This window comes from Apodemus sylvaticus, chromosome 7 (assembly GCF_947179515.1).
Source record: "Apodemus sylvaticus chromosome 7, mApoSyl1.1, whole genome shotgun sequence".
Lineage (NCBI taxonomy): Eukaryota > Metazoa > Chordata > Mammalia > Rodentia > Muridae > Apodemus > Apodemus sylvaticus.
Window position 1 is genome coordinate 9,842,025 of NC_067478.1, and position 23,536 is coordinate 9,865,560.

General features: G+C 49.3%; 1 protein-coding gene across 1 annotated transcript in view; it reads right to left on the reverse strand.

Moving 5' to 3' along the window:
- Susd5 (sushi domain containing 5) overlaps window positions 1-12,274 on the reverse strand; it is a 39,040-nt gene extending 26,766 nt beyond the window's left edge. The window contains exons 1-2 of the mRNA XM_052189265.1: window positions 12,175-12,274; window positions 4,636-4,813 (exon numbers count right to left, since the gene is read on the reverse strand). Of these exons, the coding sequence (XP_052045225.1) occupies window positions 4,636-4,813; window positions 12,175-12,274 (278 nt within the window). The remainder of the gene's footprint in view (window positions 1-4,635; window positions 4,814-12,174) is intronic.
- Between the last annotated feature and the right edge of the window lie 11,262 nt (window positions 12,275-23,536).

A 23,536-nucleotide genomic window follows, 5' to 3' on the forward strand; every position in this document is an offset into this window, starting at 1 on the left:
TGGGTTCCCAGCACCCACGCGTGGCGGCTCACTACCTCCTGTAACTCCAGTTTCAGGATATCCTAAACATTAAAAAAATCCAGTAAAATGATGTAACCCCCCCCCCCCCCTTTTAACTTGAAAAGTAGAACTTACATCTAGAAAGTCTATCACTCTAGGGAAGCAATTACAACCACAACACTTAAAAATCAACAAATTATTTCAGAACAAAAGGCATAAGATGACGGATCTTGCATAATGGTACACAACTGGAGTGCCAACTGCTTGGGAAGCTGAGGCAGGAGGATTCCTTGAAACAAAGAGTTTGAGACCAGCCTGGGCAACATGGTGCCCTCCTCTCCCACCTCCTCTAAAAGACAGGTGGCCACTCTAGTGATAATGATCCCCACACTGCCCTGACTGCTGAGAGTCAAATGCTCTATTTACATAAAATACGCCAGCACCATGGTAACCATGGCATCTTCCCCAGAAGAATATCTGACTTCTCCAGGCTGGATGTCCTAGCCCAATGGCTTCTTTGGTGAGACGCTTCATAGGCACAGTAGCATTCTCTAGGCGGTGGTCTTCTGGTTGGGGGTCAGGTTGGGTGGGAGATGTCTTAGACAAGGGGCATGACACAAACATTCTGGAGGGCTTAGAAGTCACCGTAAATGGCCTACTTCACTGCCGCCTTCCCTAGGCATGTCTTCAAGATCTGGCTATACCCAACCTCGAAGGAAGCAACATTCACCGCGTGCCTCTTGAGGGAACCACTCCACACGTCAGGAAGTCCTCGTCTAAGCAAGGGAAGGCTGTGCTCTCCATAACGCTCCTCTGTACCATAGCCAACAATGTCACACAGTGCTAACGATCTAATATGCCTCACTGGGACCCGCGTGCACGGGCTCGCGGGCAGTTACCGCCATCTTCCCTAGTAAGTTCTAGAATGTTCTAGAGTGCTGATTCTCTAAGTAGGCTGGGGTGGATTTCTATGTTGGCATCCTTCTGAGGGGGGCTTCTTTCCAGGGGTTCTCCTGTGGAGGCTTTTTTCTAGGGTGTTCTTCTGTGGGGACTTTTTTGAGGGAGCTTCTCCTCAGAGATTTCATTCTTGGACAGGTTGGGTGACTTTTAACCTTGGGAAAGACACCTAGGACTCCCCTGGCACAGAAAGCTCAGCTTCAACAGGATCAAATCTCTTTGAATAGCAAGGGTCAGCCCTGTTCTCTCGCTCAGCCTCTTGCTTCTTTTGCTCAGCCTCTTGCTTCTCTGACCACCTGCTGGAGGGACCTCAGTGTTCTGGAGAAGGGGGAGGTCTTCCGAGTGACACCTGCTCTTGGGGCTTTCCCTTCCTTTGGAAATTCAGAGTGCAAACATCAGAGTGAGGCACATCACTGGCGTGCGGTTCTTTTCATTCACGAAGCCTCTCCAAGAACCATTGATCCTTGACAAAGTTTCGAAGCTTGGAATCTCTTTCTAAAGCCTTGTATGGGCTTTAGGTCCAGACTCAGGAGCCAGAAGACATGAGGGAGGACTGGCTGGGAGGAGAGCTGGGAGGAGTGCCTTATGGGTGGAAGGAGGAGCTGCACTCACTCTGCTAGATCACCTTGTCCGACATGCCTCAGAGGTCTATAGAAAGCCATGGCAAAACCAGGACCCTGGTGCCTGCCACCGTGAGCCTAGGAGGAAACTGAGGTAAGACAGACACTGAGGTGGCACCTAGAGGAGGAGGGCATCTGAGCTGCCTCCCAGAGAGAGGGAATGGAGCAAAATGTCGAGCCACCAGAGGGCGGACTAGCAGAGAAGGGAGCAGTCTGGCATTCTTAGGCAAGCTACTCAGATCCTTCCAGGTCTCAGGCTAACTTGTAAGATGGAGGTGCTACGGCTGAGAGGGCAGCTCAGTGATAAGTCTGGGTTTGGCATGTGTGATGCACCAGAACAAAATGGGGCCACTGAGTCCACCAAGCTGGAGCAGGCAAGCTGCATAATCTGGCTGGGCTGGGAGCATCTGCCAACACAGAGGGTTCACAGTGGGTATGACCTCTGCATTGCTCAGGCATCTGTATAGAGACACAAAACCAGCGCCCCTCAGGATGGATACCACATGGAGGTGGTCTCCACCACAGACCCTCTGAGTGGGTGCTAAAGGAGTGGTAATCACTACATGAGGCCTCAGAACTGCCAAACCATCTCTGCAGTCCTGCTTTCTTTTCTTTTACTTATTTTTTTTTTTTTTATGTTTTTTTTTTTCCAAGACAGGGTTTCTCTGTGTAGCCCTGGCTGTCCTGGAACTCACTCTGTAGACCAGGCTGGCCTTGAACTCAGAAATCCGCCTGCCTCTGCCTCCCAAGTGCTGGGATTAAAGGCGTGCGCCACCACCAACCGGCTTCTTTTAAAATTCTAATTGCACATACAATTTTACCTCCTTCACCAATTTCTTTACAATGTTTTTATTCTCTCTTCCTCTTTCACTTATTCTGCATATCTCCCTCTGAGAGAGATTCCACTTTATTAATTTTCTCTTTAGTTCTTTTCAATCAGCTGTTTGATCCATCCATTAATTTTAGGTATATTTTTATCTATGAAGTATTTCCATTTGACTCTTTTTATAGTTTCTGAGGCTGTTAAAAATCTTCCTTGTCTTTTATATCTTTGAAAATTTTAAATATTGTAATTTTATTTTTTTAAAAAAATATTCCTTTTTGTTTTATGTGTACGGGTGTTTTGCCTGTATGTATGTGTGCCTGTGCACCGTGTGTGCCCGGTGCCTAAGGAGGTCAAAACAGCACACAGGATCCCCTGGAATCTGAAGTTACGGATGGTTGTGAGCTGCTATGTGCATGCTGGAATCAAACCCAGGTCCTCTACAGAAGTAGCCAGAGCTCTAAATGGCTGTGACATTTCTCCAGCCCTAAGGATTGTCATCTGAAAGTTGTTATCTACTAATGCTGAGATAAAGAATTTTGTGTCTCCTGAATTTTACTTATTCTTAGTGTCCTAGTGTGACTGGTTCTTTCATATTGTGTGAAAAATACTATGCTAACAAAAACTGTTTGTTGAAACAAATCAAGACCTAGAGTAGAACTGTCTTCCCTAAAAGTAAAGTTTTAGATTCTTCCAGACGCTTAGAAGCCTAAAGCGCCATTATCATCTTTGAAATCTAAAGAACGGATGTAAACACTATTGGTTCATTTCCCCAGTTAATCGTAAGACTTACTTCTCTAAGGCATTCCATGGGTTAGGAACTCAGCAGACAGTGGGGCTGACTGTCTGCTCTATAATGTCTAGAGCAGGGGTTCTCAACCTTCCCAGTGCTGCGACCCTTTAATACAGTTCTTCATGTTGTGGTGACCCCAACCATAAAATTAATTTCGTTGCTACTTCATAACTGTCATTTTGCTATTTGTAAATTGCAATGTAAATATCTGTGTTTTCCGATGGTCTTACTCTGGTCTAACGACCTTTCCAGAGGCTTGAGACAGAGGTAGAGAACCACCGATCTGGACCCTGAGCTGGGATGATTCTTAGGCTGAAGATAACTCAGCAGCTGGGGGCTGGAAGCAGCTGGGTCTTCTCACTCATTCTTTTGACAGTTAGCATTGCGTGTTGCCTAGGACTGGTTAGACTGGTTGGCTCTAGCCTTCCTGAGCGTAGGCATCTCATCTGTATCTGTAACTTTTGTACGACTGTAGGCAAAACACCCAAGAGAAAAAACTCCAGGGAGTTCATTTGGTCCCATGGTTTCAGAGATTTCAGTCTACCTAGTCTTGGTGCCAGAGGCTGATCACATGACTGAAGACCAGGATACAGAAGGTGACAGGAATCAGACTGTGCAAGTAAAGTCAAAGGCCAGGCCCCTGGTGACCCCGGTGATCAGCTTGACCCCACATCGTAAATGGTCCACGCGACCTCCCCGCAGATAGTACCTCCAGTCTGGGGACAAGCATTCAAAACAAGAGCTCATGGGGGATGATTCAGATCAAAGGATAGTTACCTCCAAGCAATTATAAAGCTACAAAGGTGAATGACTCCAGACGCCAGAACCTGCTGGAAGGGCCGGGCAAGATGGGAGCGGAGACGGGAGAACTGACTGGAGGCTGAATGGCCAGCTAGCCTGGGGGACACGGAGGAGCAGAAACAAGATAGACCCCGGTGTGACAAGGCTGAGGGGAGAACTGGCTTTGAAAAGTTGTTCTCTGAGCTGGGCAGTGTTTGGCACACGCCTTTAGTACCAGAGCTTGGGAGGCAGAGTCAGGAAGAGTTTGAGGCCACCGTGGTCTACGGAGCAAGTTACAGGGCAGCCAGGGCTGCACATGGAGAAACCCTGTCTCGGAAAAAAAAGCAAAAACAATGACAACAAAAGAGAAAGATAAAAAAGAAAGAAAAGAATATTAGACCTCTGATTTCCATGTGTGTGTGTGTGTGTGAGAGAGAGAGAGAGACAGAGACAGAGAGAGAGACAGAGACAGAGACAGAGAGACAGAGAGACAGAGATCCAAAAGCTGATAGGCACATGCACACATGCACACAGATAAATAGTAAATCGAACATGCTAGAATCCACAGTCCATTTCACATAGCCGGCCCTGCCATCCCTGCAGGCCGACTGCTGAGCCCCGTGTACACTTAGGTAGGGCAGCGGAGGTGGTTGGAGACTTACCCGAGGGTGCCATCCGCCAGCCATCCCGTCGTGCACACTGCGGCGGCGCAGTCCTGGACCACCCTCTTCAGCTCCCCAGCAGATGCCAGGTGGGCACCCCTGCTCTTGCAAGAGAGCCGAGCGGCCTCCAGGTCCAGGCCCCGAGAGCCATTCTGAGAGTCCAGCACGAAGAGCTTCCCTGTGCAGGACGAGAGCGATAGGTGGGCAGTGAGGTCTGAGGCGCTGTGAAGGAAGCGCGATGGTTGTCGGTGGGCGCACACCGGCCCTGGGAGCTGCTGCCCAGGAGGGCTTCAAACCCACGAGCTCAAATCACCCTCCCGCCTTGTCTTCCTGTCTGCCTAGAACAAGAGGGGGACACCAAGTATCGAGCCTCACCGGTTCTAGTCCACTGTAAACAACAAACAAAACTGTAACTGGGGTGCAGAGATAGACTGGTTGGTTAGGTGTTTGCCTTGGGGGCTTAAGGGCCCCAAGTCCGATCTGAGGAAGCCACATACAAATAAGGCCAGGGTGGTGTTGGCTTGCAATTCCAGCCTTGAAGGGGTGGACACAGGTAGCTTGTGGGCTCACTGGCCAGCCAGCCTGGCCTACCTGAGGAATTTCAGGCGGGTGACAGACCTCTGTCTCAAGGGTACAAGGCCGGTGGCCTCCAAGGACAACCGCTGAAGTTCTCTCCGCTTCCATACGTACATTCTCTCTGTGTGTCTCTGTCTGTGTGTCTGTGTGTCTGTTTCTCTCTCTCTCTCTCTCTCTCTCTCTCTCTCTCTCTCTCACCACACACACACACACACACACACACACACACATGAGATGGTCTGGCATGAATTTGAATTAGCCAGGTGTGGTGACACATCTTTGTTTTTTTGTTTGTTTGTATTTGGTTGGTTTTTTGTTTTTTTTGTTTTTTTTTTTTTTTTTTTGATTTGTCTTTTTCGAGACAGGGTTTCTCTGTGTAGCCTTGGCTGTCCTGGAACTCATTCTGTAGACCAGGCTGGTCTCGAACTCAGAAATCTGCCTGCCTCTGCCTCCCAGAGTGCTGGGATTACAGGCGTGCGCCACTACCGCACGGCCGGCCGTGGTGACACATCTTTAATTCTAGTACTGGGAAAGACAAAGCAGGCTGATCTCTGAGTTCTACAGGTCAGCCTGGTCTACAATGAGACCCTGATGGTGTGTATGTGTGTTATATTGTGTGTGTGTGTGTTGGGTGTGTTGTATATGTGTCTGTATCTGTATCTGTGTGTGTCTGCATATATGTGTGTGTATATGTATGTTGTGTTGTGCATGCTGTGTATGTGTCTATCTGTATCTGTGTGTCTGTATATATATGTGTGTGTATGTGTGTGTGTGTGTGGTGTTGTGTGTGTTGTGTATGTGCCTGTATCTCTGTGTGTATCTGTATATATGTGTGTGTATGTTGTGCGTGTATGTATATGTGTGTTGTGTGTCTGTATATATGTATGTGTGTAGTGTGTATGTGTGTAGTATGTATGTAGTGTGTGTTGTATATGTGTCTGTATCTGTGCGTGTCTTTATCTGTGTGTATATGTGTGTTGTATGTCTATATCTATGTGTGTCTGTATATATGTGTGTGTGTAATGTGTGTATCTGTATATGTGTGTGTGTTATGTTGTGCATGTATGTATATGTGCGTTATGTGTCTGTAACTATGTGTGTAATATGTATATATGTGTGTTTATGTTATGTTGTGTGTGTTGTGTCTGTATCTATATCTGTGTATGTATGTGTGTATGAACATGTGTGCTATGTTGTGTGTGTATATGCGTGTTGTGTGTCTGTGTCTCTATGTGTGTATGTATATGTGTGTTTTTGTATATATGTGTGGTGTGCCTGTGGAGAGGTATGGGTGTGGCTATACTTCATTAAATCCTTCCTCCAAGAAGATACACCAAGGCTCAGCACCCTTGGTCCCTCGTGTGGGTGTCTTGGTGCCCAGGATTCTGAGGCTGTCCTCACTGCTCCCTTCTGCCTCCCTCCCTTGCCCTGGGGTGTCCCTGACATAGTAGGGTACTTTACTTCTCCTTGTCCCTTGTCTTAGGACATTACAGGGACTCCCCACAACCAAATCACTCATGTCTGCTAGCTTCTGTCTGTCCTGCTGCGAAAGGCAAGGACATCGCCTATTACACCCGGACTCTCTGAAGCCTGTCTGTCTATGGGTGTGTGGCCACTAAAGAGCTTGGGGTACATTGTGTGTGTGTGTGTGAGAGAGAGAGAGAGAGAGAGAGTGAGAGAGAGAAATAGAGAGAGAGAGAGAGAGAGACCATGAATAGAGGGAGAGGTGAAGAGCTTGGGGGGGGGGGTGACAGACCATGGCTTAGCAGCGGCTGCCACGTGCAGAGGGACAGAGGCATGCCTGGGAAGCCCTACTCAGTTCCAGACTGTGGTGCTGACTGACTGATTAGTTCTCAGCCTGTGGGTCTTGACCACCTTAGGCAGAATGGCCCTTCCACAGAGGTCGACTGAGACCACTGGAAAACGCAGAGATTTATGCTATGATTCACAACAGCAGCAATATGACAGTTATGAAGTAGCAATGAAAATAATATTATGGTTGGGGTTACCACAACATGAGGAACTGTATTAAAGGGGCGCAGCATCGGGAAGGTTGAGAAACACTGATTAGATGCAATGGGGTCTTTTTTTCCCCCATGATGTTTTCATTAATGCTCTGATTTTCATACAACATAGTTTGATGGTAGCCATCCCCTTCCCCACCCCCACAGCTCCTCCCAGCTCCTCCCCTACATCTGCCCAATCAACTTCCTGTCTCTCTGCACTCTGAGTCCCCATTTGTATTGGCTGACTGGCAAAGGGCCTGACCTGGCTGTTGTGCCAGGTGTCACTTCCTTGAAGAAACTGACTTTCTCCTCCTAGCAACAGTCAAATGACATTATGTGTCTACATCCTCTCTCCAAGCTGAGGTTTTATCTGACGTGAGCTTGTATTGACCTTGTACGTGCCATCGGAACTGCTGTGAGTCCATGTGTATCAGATCTGTTGTATTTGGAAAACACCGTTGCCTTGAAGTCGGCCCTTACCTCTTGCAGTCTTGTCTGCCTTGTCTTCCACAGAGAGCCCGGAGCCTTAATAAGCATTTTTCTTTAAAACAAAACAAAAAACAAAAAACAAACAAACAAAAAACCCATCGAGGCAGTAGTGGTGCATGCTTTTAATCCCAGGACTTGGGAGGCAGAGACAGGTGGATCTCTGCGTTTGAGGCCAGCCTGGTCTAAAGAGTGAGTTCCAGGACATCCAGAGTTACATAGCGAAATCCTGTCTTGAAAAGTAAGTGAAGAAACAAAACAAAAACCAAAAAAGAAAGAAAGAAGAAAAGCCAAAAGGACAACCAAAATCGTTGCAAAATTGACCCAGTTTTGAATGTTCCTTTATTTCCCCAAGACATTAAATCACTTTGGGGCTCATCACATGATTCCAGGCTGCTGACCCCAATGACCTGACTTCTAATCCCCTAAACCCACTTGGTTGGCAGAGAGAGTCAGCTCCCACCGCTGCCCCAGGTCCTCCGTGTGTTTTCATGGTCCCGCCACACAAAATGAGATTCAAGAATGTAATAACGGGGCTGGAGAGATGGCTCAGCGGTTAAGAGCATAGACTGCTCTTCCATCGGTCGTGAGTTCAAATCCCAGCACCCACATGGTGGCTCACAACCATCTGTAACAAGATCTGACCTCTCTTCTGGAGTGTCTGAAGGCAGCTACAGTGTACTCACATATAATAAATAAAATAAATAAGACAAAACAAAAAGAATGTAATAACATTTCAAAAACATTATTTCGAATCTCCCCACAAGAAAAACTCAAACCCAAAGATTTCACTACCAAAGCAAACAAACAAGAAAATAAAAACATATTTTTACAGAGCCCCAAATCCTTTTAGGTGAGAGAGAAGGAAGCCACCTTCCCACCCGTGAAGGAGGAAACAGGCCCTGATGATGATGCCTGGCATGAAATTCCAGTGTCCCGCCTCTCCGAGCATCTCTATTTTCAAATTTCCTCAGTGACTGAAGCTGACTGCAGCTCTCCTTGGTGTTTTGTTTGGTTGGTTTAGTTTGGTTCTATTTTTTCCAGCCAAGGTTTCTCTGTATAGCCCCAGCTGCCCTGGAACTCACTCTAGACCAGGCTGGTCTCAAACTCAGAGATCCACCTGCCTCTGCCTCCTCAGTGCTGAGATTACAGGCGTGCACCACCACACCTGGCTACCTCTGGGCATTTTTTAAGGTTCCCTGATAGAAGGACCCATTTCTCTTCATCGTTCTGCCTTTGTCAGCAAGGACGCTATGTGGTATGCAGTAGTTACTCTGTTGACTTGAACTGCATTAGTCTTTTTCATTAACCACACGGTTCATTTGCTTTTAGTTAAAATGAAGGGCTTTTCCCCCCATATCAAAAATCAAAAAGTAAGGTTTTTAGGAAATAACTCGGTCGGGTTCAGCGCTTGCTGTTCTAACCTGAGGACTTCAGTTCAATCCCAGCTCCCACACAGACAGGCAAAATGGCTCAGGAGGAAGGGAGAGCTTGCCTCGTGAACTTGACAACCTGAGTTTGATCCTTGAACCCAAGTCAATGTAGAAAGAGCAGAAAGACTCCCAAAAGTTGTCTTTGACCTCCACTGTGAATGTGGCAGGTGCCCCACCCCCAATAACATAAACTCTAAGTATGGCTACTCATGCCTATAATCTCAGCACTGGGGAGGTAGAGGCAGGAGAATGCCTGGGACTTGATGACAAGTGTGCTCCAGGTTCATTGAGAGACCCTGTCTCAAAAACCAAGGTGGGGATGTCAGAACTGCTCAGTGGTTAAGAGCATGAACTGCTCTTGCAGAGGAAAAGAGTTTGGGTTCCAGCACCCATACAGGGTGACTTACCACCCTTGGAACTCCACTCCTGGGGAGTCCCACACCCCGGTCTCAGAAGGCACCTACACTCATATGTATTCAAGCAGGTGTGCATGTGTGTGTGCGTGCGTGCGTGCACGTCTCTCTCTCTCTCTCTCTTATACACACACACACACTACAATTACAAATAATAAAAAATAAAAAATTTTTTAAAACCCTGGAAAACTAGAAGGGATTAAGGAAGACGCTTGGCGCTGGACTCCACAAGAAGCATTTACGTGCAACCCATACACACACACATGAAAAACATAGTAGAATGCAGAAGTACGGTGGTCCCTCTACTCTATTAAATTAGTCACACATTTACTAAATGTTTTTGTTTCAATTTTAATTATTTTAAAATTTATTTTATGTATGTGAACACACTGTCACTGTCTTCAGATACACCAGAGGAGGGCATCAGATCCCACTACAGATGGTTGTGAGCTACTATGTGGTTACTGGGATTTGAACCCAGTACCCTTTGAAGAGCAGTCAGTGCTTTAACCACTGAGCCATCTCTCCAGCCCCTAAATTTTAATTTTTTAAGAGACTGTTATTTTTTTGTCCAAATCTCTTCAAATATCTATACTAATGATTCTCAGCTAAACAGTCAACCCCCCTCCTCCCCGCACAGACTCAGATAAATAGGTGTGTTGGGGGGAGGGTCAGCACAGACCAGGGGAGGAAATAGGCGTCACTTCCATGACTCCGCTACACAATGGAGAGCTTAGCATGTGGAGTTTACTTAAAATGAAGTGTGCTCATAATTCTCCATAGGCCAAGTGGAGAGAAGAAAAAAGGAAGGTGTGTGTGTGTGGGGGGGGGCAGGGAACAGGAAGCATTTCCAACACGGTCAAACACACACACACACACACACACACACACACACACATACAGACACACACACGCTAGGGCTAGACACACAACCTTGGTCTTTATCCATGTGGCATTCCGATTAAGTATTCATAACAGGGTGAAACTCGATAAAACATCGTGGAAAGAGATTTTGGTTGAAGGAATTAAAATTGGAACAAAAGTAGACATTGTTCAAAAATTAGTACTAACCCCAACCCTTCTACGCGCATTCTTTAAAATCAGTTGAATTTTCATAACTCAACATCGGGCCGGAAATCCCAGGACATTACCAATGGCCATGTTGCAAAGGGGTTCCGCGTGGCGGTAATGGAATGTTCTAGAATTAGATGTGCAAACATTGTACGACAGAATAAAACCGCAGTTCTACATTTTTAAATGGTAATTTTTATGAGGCATATCTAGATTTCTAAAAACAATCTTTAACTTTTTTTTTTATTAGAAAAAAATCGGGCTGAGGCTATTGCTCAGTGGTGGGATATTTCTACAGCACTGCCACATAAATTAATTGGTCACTAATTAGGAGTCATTAACAACCTTTAGAGTGAAAAATGTTCTCTCTGAACGCTTAAAGACATGGCCAGGGCGCCCAAGCTCTTCTTTAGAGGATGACACATCCAGTACTGAGGAGCGACAGTGTCCTCTCACCGTTTCCTCAGGCTCCAGAGGTCTCTTTCCCTCATCCTCACCTTCATCTCTTAAGCTTTACCAAATTAAAATAACTATATTCCAGTCTTCACAAAGCTTATTAAATCGGCCAACAGCTTTTCTCCCCTATTGGCTGAGGTTGGCCTAAGGGTGGGTGGACTTTCTAGAAACCCTCTGAGGCTGAGGACAGCGGGCTCCCTTCACATCCTCCTCACATCCTCCGTCTGAGGGGTTTTGTTTCCACATCTAAACACAGCTGAATTAGCTTTTCAAACGGAAACTGTATTGACACAGGGCTCTAACGCCACCAGTTTAAGGCAAGTATCAAAAGCCGAATTCAAGGGCCAGCGAGATGGCTCAGTGCTAAGGGTGCTTGCTGCCAAGCCTGGGGACCCAAATCCCACCCCAGGGCCTACATAGTGCATCGGGAAGGGGTGAATCCAAAGTGTCTTCGGACTTCCACACTCATACCGTGACAAGCATGCGTGTAAACACTCCTCCCCGAATTTGTAAAAATAAAACTGAATTCGGATTTAAAAAAAACAACAAAGTAAAACACAAACACAGGATAAATACTAAATGTTTAAAAATGTTAAAGCTGAATTCGGGATCAGTAAGACAATGTGGGTCAACGTCGTCTGGCTGCTACCTGGTTTTCCATCTCCTGTCCCAGGGCAGCCACCCCTACCTGGCAGCCCGGCTCCTGCCCTGCTGGTTGTTTTTAAATCGTGGGTCCCATGTCTTCCAACCTCCCCAAGCGCCTCGGCTGGAACTGTGTCCTCTCCCCGGGATACCCTGCTTCCCTCTTGGTCCGGGCATTGATCCCCACTCAAGATCTTCCCGGACAACTCGCAGATTTTCTAACCTCAGCCTCGGGGAGGGGCACCCGCTTAATAGGCGCTGAGAAACGTAGGACGATGAAAAATCAGTCCCAGCAGGGGAAGTTCGAGGGCAGCCTAGAAGTGACTCTAGAGCTCTCTCGGGAGCAGGAGGTGACGGGAGCGCGGGGAAGGGCCGGGGCCGGTGATGCTGGGGCGCAGGGTGGCCAGTCCCAGGCGCCATCTCCGCCCGACTGGCCTCCGGGCTGCGGACACTCACCCTCGGCGCGCACGGGGAGCGGCAGCAGAGCCAGCAGGAGCAGCGCGGCGCAGAGCGCAGGCAGGCTGCCGGGCGCCGGCCATCGCGGCCCCGCGCTCATGGTGAGAGCGTCCGCCGACTGCGCGCGTCCAGAGAGGTCCGGGGCGATGCTGGTACTGCGGCCGCGGATGCTGCGGGAGTCGCAGCAGGAGCACTGGGACCCGCGAACTCCCGGGGGTCTCGGTGGCGCCACCCAGGCGGCTGCAATCCGGCTCCGCCTTCGCGCCGGGCACCTGGGAGCTGCGGTGCCAAAAGGGGCTGCGCCCGCGGCCCGGAGGGCGGGCAGTGGGTACCTCCGAGGGGAGGACGGTCGCCACGCTGGGTTGACTGGGCGCAGGCTTATAGACAGAACCTTCTTTAAACGAACTGTTTTTTAAATGAAGAAGGGATGCTGCTGATTTGCTAGCCTTGGTCCGCAGGGCAGCGAGCTCCTCTGTCCTATTAGGAAAAGGCCGTCTTGGGGTTGGGGATGTGGCTGTTGGCAGAGGGCTTGCCTGGCAGGCACGCAGCCTGAGTTCTGTTCCCCAGCACCGCACAGAAACGGGCGTGGTGGCAACCGCTGATAATCTCAGCACACTAGGAGGATGGCAGAGGTAGAGGGAGAACATCTAATTTAAGAATTTCCTTCAAAGGCATTTCCTACAGCTCTCTAGCATTCCCAAACATCATTACCACTCAGATCTTGGTGACCTCTAGAGCACAAGGCATTCCCAGGTTTGGAGAGCAGGTGACCTGAGACCTACATCAGCCCCCAAGGTTGGCCCCACCTGGGACAGAAGATCCCTCCAGTTCTTCACAGTGTCCTGCCTCTCCAGCATCAGCTCACTGAGAGCACATAAATCCAGCTCTCTTGCCTGGCCTGGTGGCCAATGTCTCTGTAATCTTGGCATGTTGGGGGGGGGGTGAGGCAGGGGAATTGCTGCCAGTTGCAGGCCAGCATGGTCTACATAGCAAGATGCTGTCTCAACCACCCAGTCAGAAAAGAATAATAGCACTGTTAAGATTAGTACAGCCATGGTTCTGTGCGGCTTGTGAATCCCCTCCGTATTAACGTGCGCGCAGTCAGTAAATGGGTATCACGTGCCCATAGTGTGGCTGCCCATTTGCTAGATGATAACGAAGCCATAGTTTGTCCTTTTGGAAAGCCCTGTTTAGGCAAGCCAGAAGCTCAAGGGTGAGCAAGAGTTTGGTGCTAAACCACAAGTAACTGTCTGCATTTACTGAACCAGGATGCAGACATCGGGAAGAATTTGTTTCCTTTTTACAGTATGGTCTGGGATTTGGACCACACCAGGCGTAAGACAGGCATCGGTTTTTCAGCTCACATTATTTACATGAGCCAAAGCAAGTCTGCAACTCACTATTTAGCCCAGGTTAACCTCAAACTCACATCCCTCCCACGTATACCCCCACAGATAGTGAGTGCTACTGTAGCCCAGGACTTCACACAACTTTCATTAGTGTGTGTGTGTGTGTGTGTGTGGTGTGTGTGTGTGTGTGGTGTGTGTGTGGTGTGTGTGTATGTCAAACTCAGGTCATAGGATTAGAAGGCAAGTGCCTTTAACAACCCAAACCATCTTGCTAGCCCCCACGTAACTTTCAGATTACACTAAAACGACAGCAACTACGCTCCTCCAAAGCCACAAAGATGGACTCATTCCTTTAGGTGGTTAAGTTTCCCGTTTAAAATCACAGGTATTGGAGGGTGTTAATGGAGAGAGGGCTGATCATCATTCCCGTGTAAGTATAAATGAATTTACCTAGCTACTTTCAGTTTAGCTGTTGGCAAGACAACCTAGGGGGGTGAGAGTTCACACGTCTGGGCCAGAGGAGACACTGAGAACACGTGCTAGAACACGGAGAGACCCATCTGACGGCTAACATCACAGAAGTCATTTTGAAACTCACTACCTAACCCTGATGGCATTTTAAACATTATCTTTGCTCAGGTCTGTCTTGGCCTGTCCTCCTCCGGGGAAATGGTATGTTCTAGAGGTATAATTTGTGCAAGCACCGGGGAAAACTGTCCGGCTGTCTCTCATGAATGTGTGCTTGCCTCCTGTCCCAGAAAGCACTGTGGCGTCTATGCAGAAGAAACGAAAACGGACATGCACAGAAAGATCTGTTCCGAGCCGCTCACAGCTCCCTCATTTGCACCAGTCAGGGGCAGCTTGGACATCATCAGTGGATGAACAGCGTGACACATGGTGACGTGTCCTAGTGGTATAGAAGATCACTGGACACGTGCCCAGCATACATGAAACTGCATGTGGTCATCTGCGGGCTGTGGGTACACGCTTTCAATCCCAGCATCTTCAGATGCAGAGGCAGGGGGTTCAAGGGCCAGAAGTTCAAGGTCATTCTTAGCTATATCAAGCGCAGCCTGAGCCTACAAAAAATATCATAAAAGCAGGCCAGCAAGAAGTCCCAAACGCAGAAGGAATTTGCCCAGAAGGCACTGATCTGATGCAATCCCTGCGGCGCACACAGTGGAAGGAGAGAGCCAACTGCCGTGGGTGGCACTCTGACCTCCACATTCAAATTGGGGCGAACACATCCACACATCCACAAATAAATCAATGTTAAACATACACACACACACCCCAAAATAAATAAATAAAACCAGACACCTAGAAAAAGAAGTCAAATGCAAAAAGGGTTGTCCATATGAATTAACTGATATGAGATTTGATTCAAAAAGTGGGGAAAAAAAAAACCCAGCCAGGTATGGTGTAGGTCAGCTTTAATACGGGTGTTTGGGGGCAGAGACAGGAGGAGCTCTTACGGGTTCAAAGCCAGCCTGGTCTACATAGTGAGCTCCAGGATAGCCATGGCTACATAGTGGGACCCAATCTCAAAAATACATACATATGTACACACACACACATATATATACACACACACACACACATACATAGATACATACATACATTATTTTAAAGATTACTTAATTTATTTTACGTGAGTACTCTGTAGGTGTCTTCAGATACCCCAGAAGAGGGCGTCAGATCTCATTACAGATGATTGTGATCCACCATGTGGCTGCTGGGATTTGAACTCAGGACTTTCAGAAGAGCAGAGCAGTCAGTGCTCTTAACCGCTGAGCCATCTCTCCAGCTCCCATACATTTTTTTTTTTTTTTTTTTTTTTTAAGGAAGAAGAAATCAGAGGTGAGAAGGCCTGTTGTGCCGGGTAAGCACCTTCCTGCAATGGACCCATCCCCTCCAGAGGGAGGAAGGAACCTAAGACTCAAGGACTTAGGGGCCCCAAGCTTCAGGAACTTACACTAACTGGGGAACTCGCAAAAGTTCCAGGGTCCTGCTCCAAGGTGCTGTAAGCGGCAAGCAGTTGCTACTGGAGAGAAGACTCTGGTGGGGATGCTTACTGTCTGGCCCCACCCAACGGCTTACTTAAGACACGCCCACACGCCTCCCTGCTGAGGACAATGTCTCCCTAAGGGATTCTAGGTTGTGTCATGATCACAGTCTGAAGCGGTCAGGAAGCCACCGGCAGGAGATAGCTGCTTGCGCATGGCCTGGGGTCCGTGCTGCTAACTCCTTTCTGGAACATTCCTGGAGCAGTGGGTACCCCTTCCACTGACGGTGACATCAGCAGCTGTGTGATTGACACCTGCCTCTAGCTACAGTCGCAGACTCCCGGAGACAATCAGTGTGTCAGCTGTAGGCAAGCTCTTCCGAGGACCGGGGAATGAGCTGCTTACCTGGGTTCACAGCCACACCGTGGGCACCAGAGAGTGCGATGACTTCTCCCAGCAAAGACAGCGACACCCAGGACAGTAGCATCATTCGTCATTCGGAATAGGATGCGGGACGTGTTTGAATATAAGTAACTCATATTTTTCCATACGCTTCTGGCTTTTGCTCTGGTAAACAGGAAGGAATGCTGTGAAGGAGCCGATGTCCCGGCTCGTGTCTCTTAGCTACGCACGGGCTCTCAGTATCCTGTCCAGTCTGCTACTGGGCCAGTGTTTTCATTACTCTGAGGACTTCCTGTGGCTGGTGGGATGGCTCCTCAGCTAGGGTTGCTTGCCACCAAGCCTGACGACCTGAGTTCAAGTCTCAGGTGATGCCCATGCGTGTGCGCAAACACACACACACACACCCCTAATTAAGAATGTTAAGATGTCTGGTGTGGTGATATACACCTTGAACCCGAACCCTATCACTCTGAAGGTAGAGGCAGGTGGAGCTCTGTGAGTTCAAGGCTAGCCTGGTCTACATAGAGATTCCAGCGCAGCCAGAGGGTCAAGGCGACACTTTATGGAAAATAAAACTAACAAAAACAACAGTAACAAAAACCGTAAAATGTTAAAAAAAAAAAAAAAGTAAAACATACACATGGACGGTATAATTGTATAATTAGCACAATCCAGACTAGCTCCCAGCTTCTATCCTTCACCAGAAGGTGTCGCCCGGAACTCCCGCCGCCACCGCCTTCCGTTTCTATCTTCTGTCCGTCTCTCCAGGAAACCAGAGCCTCAACTCACCATCTGGAGCCCTTGCTCCAGGATGTCTTGGTTTCCAGGGGAGCCATTTTTGTACTCCGTTTCCTCCTTCACGTGTGCTTTGTTTTAAGACATGAGTTCTCATTCTGTAACCCAGGATAGCCACAACCTCGATGTGCCTGAGCCTCAGCCTCCCAGTGCCAGCGTTCGAGGTATACGTCACTGTCACTGTCGTATGTCACCTCACTGTCACCGTCGTATGTCACCGGCAGCTCCCCCCGAGCTCCGTTTTCTTTTGTTCTGACAGTACCCTTTCCTGTTCTATTTCTTAGAGCCTCACTGTTGTTCTTTATTCTTTTTAAAGATGAAGCTGGCTTCTCTGGAACCCTTGGGTTCAAGGGATCCTCCTCCCTCTGTCTCCAATAAGGCAGGTCCATAGGCCCTACTTAATGCTCTATCCCATGTTCCTGAATACGTCGCCATAGCTCCACGAGACCAGTAGGGTTAGTTGGGGGCGGGGGGGGGGGAGTTAAAGATTTATTTATTTATTTTATGAGTACACTGTAACTGTCTTCAGACACACCAGAAGAGGGCATCTGATCCCATCACAGATGGTTGTGAGCCACCATGTAGTTGCTGGGATTTGAACTCAGGACCTCTGGAAGAGCAGTCAGTTCTCTTAATCGCTGAGCCATCTCTCCAGCCCTAGGGGGATTATTTTTTTTTAAGACAGGGTCTCACTATGTGGCAGTGGCTGTCTCAGAGCTCACAATGTAGACCAGGCTGGCCCCAAACTCACAGACATCCTCCTGCTTCTAGAGTCCTGGGATTTAAGGTGTATGCCACCAGGCCAGGACTCATGAGGCCACTGAGGGATGTGTCTGGGTACAACAGCACTAACCACCACTCAAATCCTGAGAGCTCTCCATTTTAAACACAGATGTTTTAAAAACTTACATGAAGTTTTGTGTGTGGAAGGAGTGTGGGCTTTAAGACCCTCCTCCTAGCTGCCTGGAAGTCAGTCTTCCACTAGCAGCCTTCAGATGAAGATGTAGAACTCCCAGCTCTGCCTGCACCATGCCTGCCTGGATGCTGCCATGTTCTTGCGTTGATGATGATGGACTGAACCTCTGAACCTGTAAGCCAGCCCCAATTAAATGTTGTCCTTACGAGAGTTGCCTTGGTCATGGTACCTGTTCACAGCAGTAAAACCCTAACTAAGACACAGGCTAAGCCCTCTGTCACCGCCAGAAGGTGTGTCATCGTCCTTTTGCCAAGGGAGTTCCCCGCATTACTTCTTCACTATGGCCATCAACGCGTTTACCACGAGGGTTCAGTGAATCACTCTTTTACCAGTGTGTCCCAGAAGTGATGCAGAGAAGGAATTACAGTTCTGGAGCTTAACAGATGATCTCTGCCGTGTTTGCAGTGCCCTGAGACTTCTCATTTAATCGCAGCAATACCGCTCTCACCCTAAAGGGAACAAGAGACTGTCTGTTCTGGAGCCGTTTGAATGGACATGGCTGAGGACCTCAGACTTAGGTTACCCCAAATTCCATGTTTCAATGTAGAATCAGTTCTATCGTTTTACAGAACAAAGAACATTGTAAATCAAGGCACGTTTAAAATACATTACAGAGTCCATCGGTGTGGTGGTTTGAATGAGAATGTCTCCCATAGGCTCCTATGTCTGAGTGCTTGGTCCCTAGTTGGTGGAACTGTTTGGAAAGGATTGGGAGGTGTGGCCTTGTGAGAGAAGGTGTGGCCTTGTGAGAGGAGGTGTGGCCTTGTGAGAGGAGGTGTGGCCTTGTGAGAGGAGGTGTGGCCTTGTGAGAGGAGGTGTGGCACTGGGGGTGGCTCTGAGGTTTCAAGAGCCCACACCACTCCCAGTTAGTGTTCTGCCTCCTGTTTACGGATAATAGATAAGTTCTCGCTATGGCTGCAGTGTCTGCCTTCCTGCCTTCCTGCTGCCTTGTTTCCACTGGTAGGAAGCCCGGCTGCTAAGGTCAGACAGAGTCTGACATTACCAGAAAGCCCTGAGCTTGGTGCAAAATGGCGGACTCCCTTTGTCAGCGGGGCTTCCTCCTCTCTACCTTCGGGATCCGGGACCCCCAGGATCTGAGGAACATCGTGTAGCCCTTAGACAAATTACAGGTCTAACCCATTCAGCAAGTACCTGAGATTCCCAGACTCCCTCCTCATGCTGACGAGGTATCTCAGCACCTTAGCCTTAACCCGGTGACTTGTGTCCACCTTGGGTCTTCCTGCCCCCTCCCCAAAGTTTTATACAAGCACTGTTCACTCTGAATGAAACTGAGCTGCCTCTCTAAAGCTGATCCCAGAGATAAGGCTGTCCTCCCCACTGTGCTCACGGGTCCCATACTCTGCTCCCTTCATTGACCCTGGAGAAGGGAGGACTATATCCTGCCAGGGGAGGACCACATCCCACCATGTTGGTTCTACTATCCTCTGAAGCTGTGGGCCTCAGATCAAATGCTTCTTTTATAGGTTTCCTTGGTTATGGTGTAGACACTTTGCTACGGGCCTCAGATACTATCTGGTGACATTCTTAGCTTGGGGACCTGTAACATTCCAACCTCTCCACACCACTGTAGGTTTCTTGGTTGGTGGGCTGATTTGGGATTTGTTTGCTTGTTTATGTCAGGCTTTCTCTGCATTGCCCTGGCTATCCCGGAACTCCCTTTGTAGACCAGGCTGGCTTCCAACTCACAGAGATGCACCTGCCTCTGCCTCCTGAGTGCTGGGACTAAAGGTGTGTGACACCATACCTGGCCATTGCTGCGGTATTAACCAACCACTGAGTCTTTGCAGATAGCTACTTTCCAGAAATTCTTGGTCACAGCAAGAACTCTATGGATTTTGTATTATCATCCCCACCCCCACCCTCACCCCCACCCCCATCATCATCCCCACCCTCACCCCTACCCCCATCATCATCCCCACCCCTGTCATCCCCACCCCCATCATCATCCCCACCCCCGTCATCCCCACCCCCATCATCATCCCCACCCCCGTCATCCCCACCCCCATCATCATCACCACCACCATCTTCTCCATCATCATCTCCCTCCTTAACGCACAAGACGGGAGATGTAATGCCTAAACAGTTTTCTCGGAGTCGAGACATCTGCTGAAACAGAAGTGCCTGCCCGAGAGGGGCCTTGCCTCAGATGCTCTGTTCCACTGAACTTCCAAGGATGAGGTTTCCCAGCCAAATACCCGCCCTCGCCCTCTCGGGGAGAGCAGCAGAGTTCCTGTTTATCCCGGAGAAGCAAGCTTCAGTTTTCTGCCAGCCTGGGACATTATTCAAACAAGCCAACCACTCCCTGTCAGTGCTACCAGGCATCACCCCACCCTCCCATTACCACAAAGCCTGCCTCTAACGGCCTGTCCTCACTTACCACAGTCAGTAGCTGAGGGCTGGCTGCAGGTGGTCAGCACAGTGTGAGGCCTCCACCTAATGAGCTACAGGCTATTTAGTGCCCTGCCATCCTCAGAGCCTCACACCCCCGACCCCCCACCCCACCCATCCCTGCTCCCCTCCCCCACCCCCAGCACCAAAAGCCACCCCTCCCAAGAGGCAGGTCAGAAAGACACAGGCCAGAAGCTGGTGCCAAGCAAGGCGGAAGGCCCAGGGCCTTGACCCCCACCTCACACCCAGAAAGAAAGCGTGGGCGTGCGGACGAGGTCACCAAGCCTACCTGCGCGGAGAACCAGACTGGGTTTGCAAAACAGGTTGGCCTCAAACTCACAGCGATCCTCCTGCCTCTGCCTCTTGAGTGCTGGGATTAAAGGTGTGCTCCACTACAGCCTGGCTTCATTTTTTTGTTTTAATTTATTTTATTCTCCTCCTTGCTGCTATTAATATTTCATGGGGGGGGGTGGGGAGGCTCACAGTGAACGCGAGAGACAACTTTAGAGGCTGGTTGGTGGAATCTTCGGGCTGAATCCAGGTCTTGGCTGTTTGCTTTGCTTTTGTTGTGATAAACACCACGACCTTTAGCAGCTCCTGGTGGAAAGGTGGAAGTCCGCACGTGGGGAAGCCAGGGCAGGAGCTCAGGGCTGGAGTCTGCAGCACACATCCTGGGGGGACGACACTGCTTGCTGCCTTGCTCCCAGGCTCACATCCACTTACATTTCTTCTTTTTCTTTTAAATTTTGCTTTCTTTCATTTTCCTTATACGCGTGTTTTGCCGGCCTGTGTGCAGTGCCCAAAATTGCCAGAAGAGGGCGACAGATTCCCTGGGAATGGAGTCATAGATGGGCGTGAGCTTCCTTGTGGGTGTGGAGAACAGAAGCTAACCAAGCCAGCGCTCTTAAAGGCTTCTGCATCCTGCATCCCGAAGCTCCTCCGCTTGCTTTCCTATACAGCCCATGCCCCGGCCTAGGGATGGCACTGCCCACAATGGGCTGGGCCCTCCTCTATCAATTAACAATAAAAAAATGCCCCACAAACATGGCTACCGGCCAGTGTGATGGACGCAGTTCCTCAGTCGAGATGCCCTCTTCCGACATGACATTGGGTTTGTATAAAGTGACACCAAGCTAGAACATCAGGCTTTCTTACCCGCCAAGCCATGGATTCCCCTGGCTCCGAATTTACCTTTTTTTTTTTTAATTGTTGTGGTTTGTTTAGTGGTTTTGTTTTGTATTGCTTACCATCTCCCTGCGTTTTCTCCTTTCCTGGCTCCTGTCCTCAATCTCATCATCAAATGCTTCCTCCGTTTTAGGTTCCCCTTGGCTTCCCGCCATAACTCTGCATGTGCCCAGCAAGGATAAACACCCCCAGATGTTACACCCACCGATGAGGACTAAAATGTGATCAGACCCTGTCATACTGTCATCCTCAGAGCGGAAACCACCGCCATCCTCAGGATCACCCGGGCCGGATCCCCCAAGATCCCAGCTGGGTTTGTCGTCCTTCCCTCCTGGAAGGAGAGGACACGGAGTGTCGTGGGACCCGGGACCCTCACTCGAGTGTCCAGCCACCCCGCCCAACCAGCAGCGTGCAGTTCTGCTTTAACTGCGCACAATCCAGGATTTCTGGGCGGGGCTAGAGGAGGTGGGTGGGGAAGGATGCCGGAAGGAGCGCCACCCACTCCTCTTGTAGAAGAGCCATCAGCAGAGTGCAGACCCTCCAGTGCGGCCCAGCTAAGGCCGCCTATGCTCCGGCCTGTGACCCTCACCCCTGGTTGCTTCCCAAGAGTGGCTTTGGTAGAACCACACTTTGGGATCACAGGAGGAGGGATGTCTAGACCTTGCTGTGGAAGGAAGCCGTCCCATTGTTTACATTCAGAAGACTGTGCTTTGAACTGGGCATAGCGGTGCGTGGCTGTAATCCAACAACTCAGGCACTGGTAAATCAGGAGAATTATGAGTTCGAGGCCGGCTTACAGGAATTAGTAAGACTATCTCAAAGTCAAGCATGAAAGAGAGGCGGGCAGAACTGAGTGATTCCGTGGCGGAGCGCCTGGCCTGCCTACGGTTTCAGGAGAGCTCGCTTTCAATCCGCAGTGCAACAGAAGGGGAGAGGGGGCTGGAGAGACGCCCACCCCGCAGCTCGCGTGCCTGCAGCTCTTCCAGAGTTCAGTGCTCAGCACCCAGGTTGGGCAGCTCACAACTGCCTATAATTCCAGCCCCGGGAAAGCGGATGTTCTTTCCTGACCCCCGTGATCACCCAAACACACGGGGTTATCATACTCACACATGTGCAGAAATACAAACAAAAGTAAATTAAAAAAAATTTAAACAGGGAGGAAGGGAAAGAGAAAGGGCAAGAGGGAGGAGAGAAAGGTAACTAAATCACAGGAAGGACAGACAGCCTGTTCGCCTCAGTGTCTATAGAAAGAAGCCACCAGGGCCACCTTGTGCCTGTGCAGCTGGGCCACCGTGACTATGCTTACAGGTCACTTCCCACACCGTGGGGATGGGGTCTTACAATCTCCCTGTCGTTCGGACGGTCTACACTGCTCCTATCCTGGTGCCTGATGTGTACGCGTTGGTGAAGGTTTGCTAAACAAGGGAGGTAACTTCCACAACACTGAAGATGATTTCTCTCCCACAATCCTTCTGGTTGTACACTCCGCCATTTCAGAACTCAGCGTCTGCATCGCCTCCACCGAGCAGCCCTCCTGGTAACTAAGCCCTCTGCCTCACAGGTGACCCCGTCTCACACCTCGCCCGCCCGGCAGCTGTGGAGTTCAGTAACTTGGCTCCGGATAGGACGATTAGGCCACAGATCCATCTTGTCTCACCTGGCTCGCTGCTCCGGATGCTCTTGAGGACGGAGAGCACATCCTTCCTGGATTGCTTGCTTTTGTCTAAGTCACAGGAAGGAGGACATCGTTTTTCTTTCATTCCCCTTGCGCATGGCCTCAGGGGTCACACATCAGCTCCCTCTCTGGCCTGTCAGGTCCTTTGACCATCTCCTCACTCCTGGCCTTTCCTTATCTTCTCCCTTCTGCCTCCCTTGTTACTCCTCCCTGCCCCTCCCCTCCCCCTTCATATCATATATGCATGTTTAAATATAGATGTGTAGATATGGTTTTACACAGCTATAAAGAATTCTATGACCCACAAATGAGGATTTGTCTAAACCTGGCTTACTGCGTTTAATGTGACGGTCTCTGGTTTGATCTATCTTCTGGCACACAGCACCATCAGATTTGTTTATTAAAATATTTATTTGGGGGGCTGGAGAGATGGCTCAGCAGTTAAGAGCACTGACTGCTCTTCCGCAGGTCCTGAGTTCAAATCCCCTGAGTTTACAACCATTCATAAAGAGATCTCACGCCCTCTTATGGGGTATCTGAATTTCCACAACACTGAAGAATATTT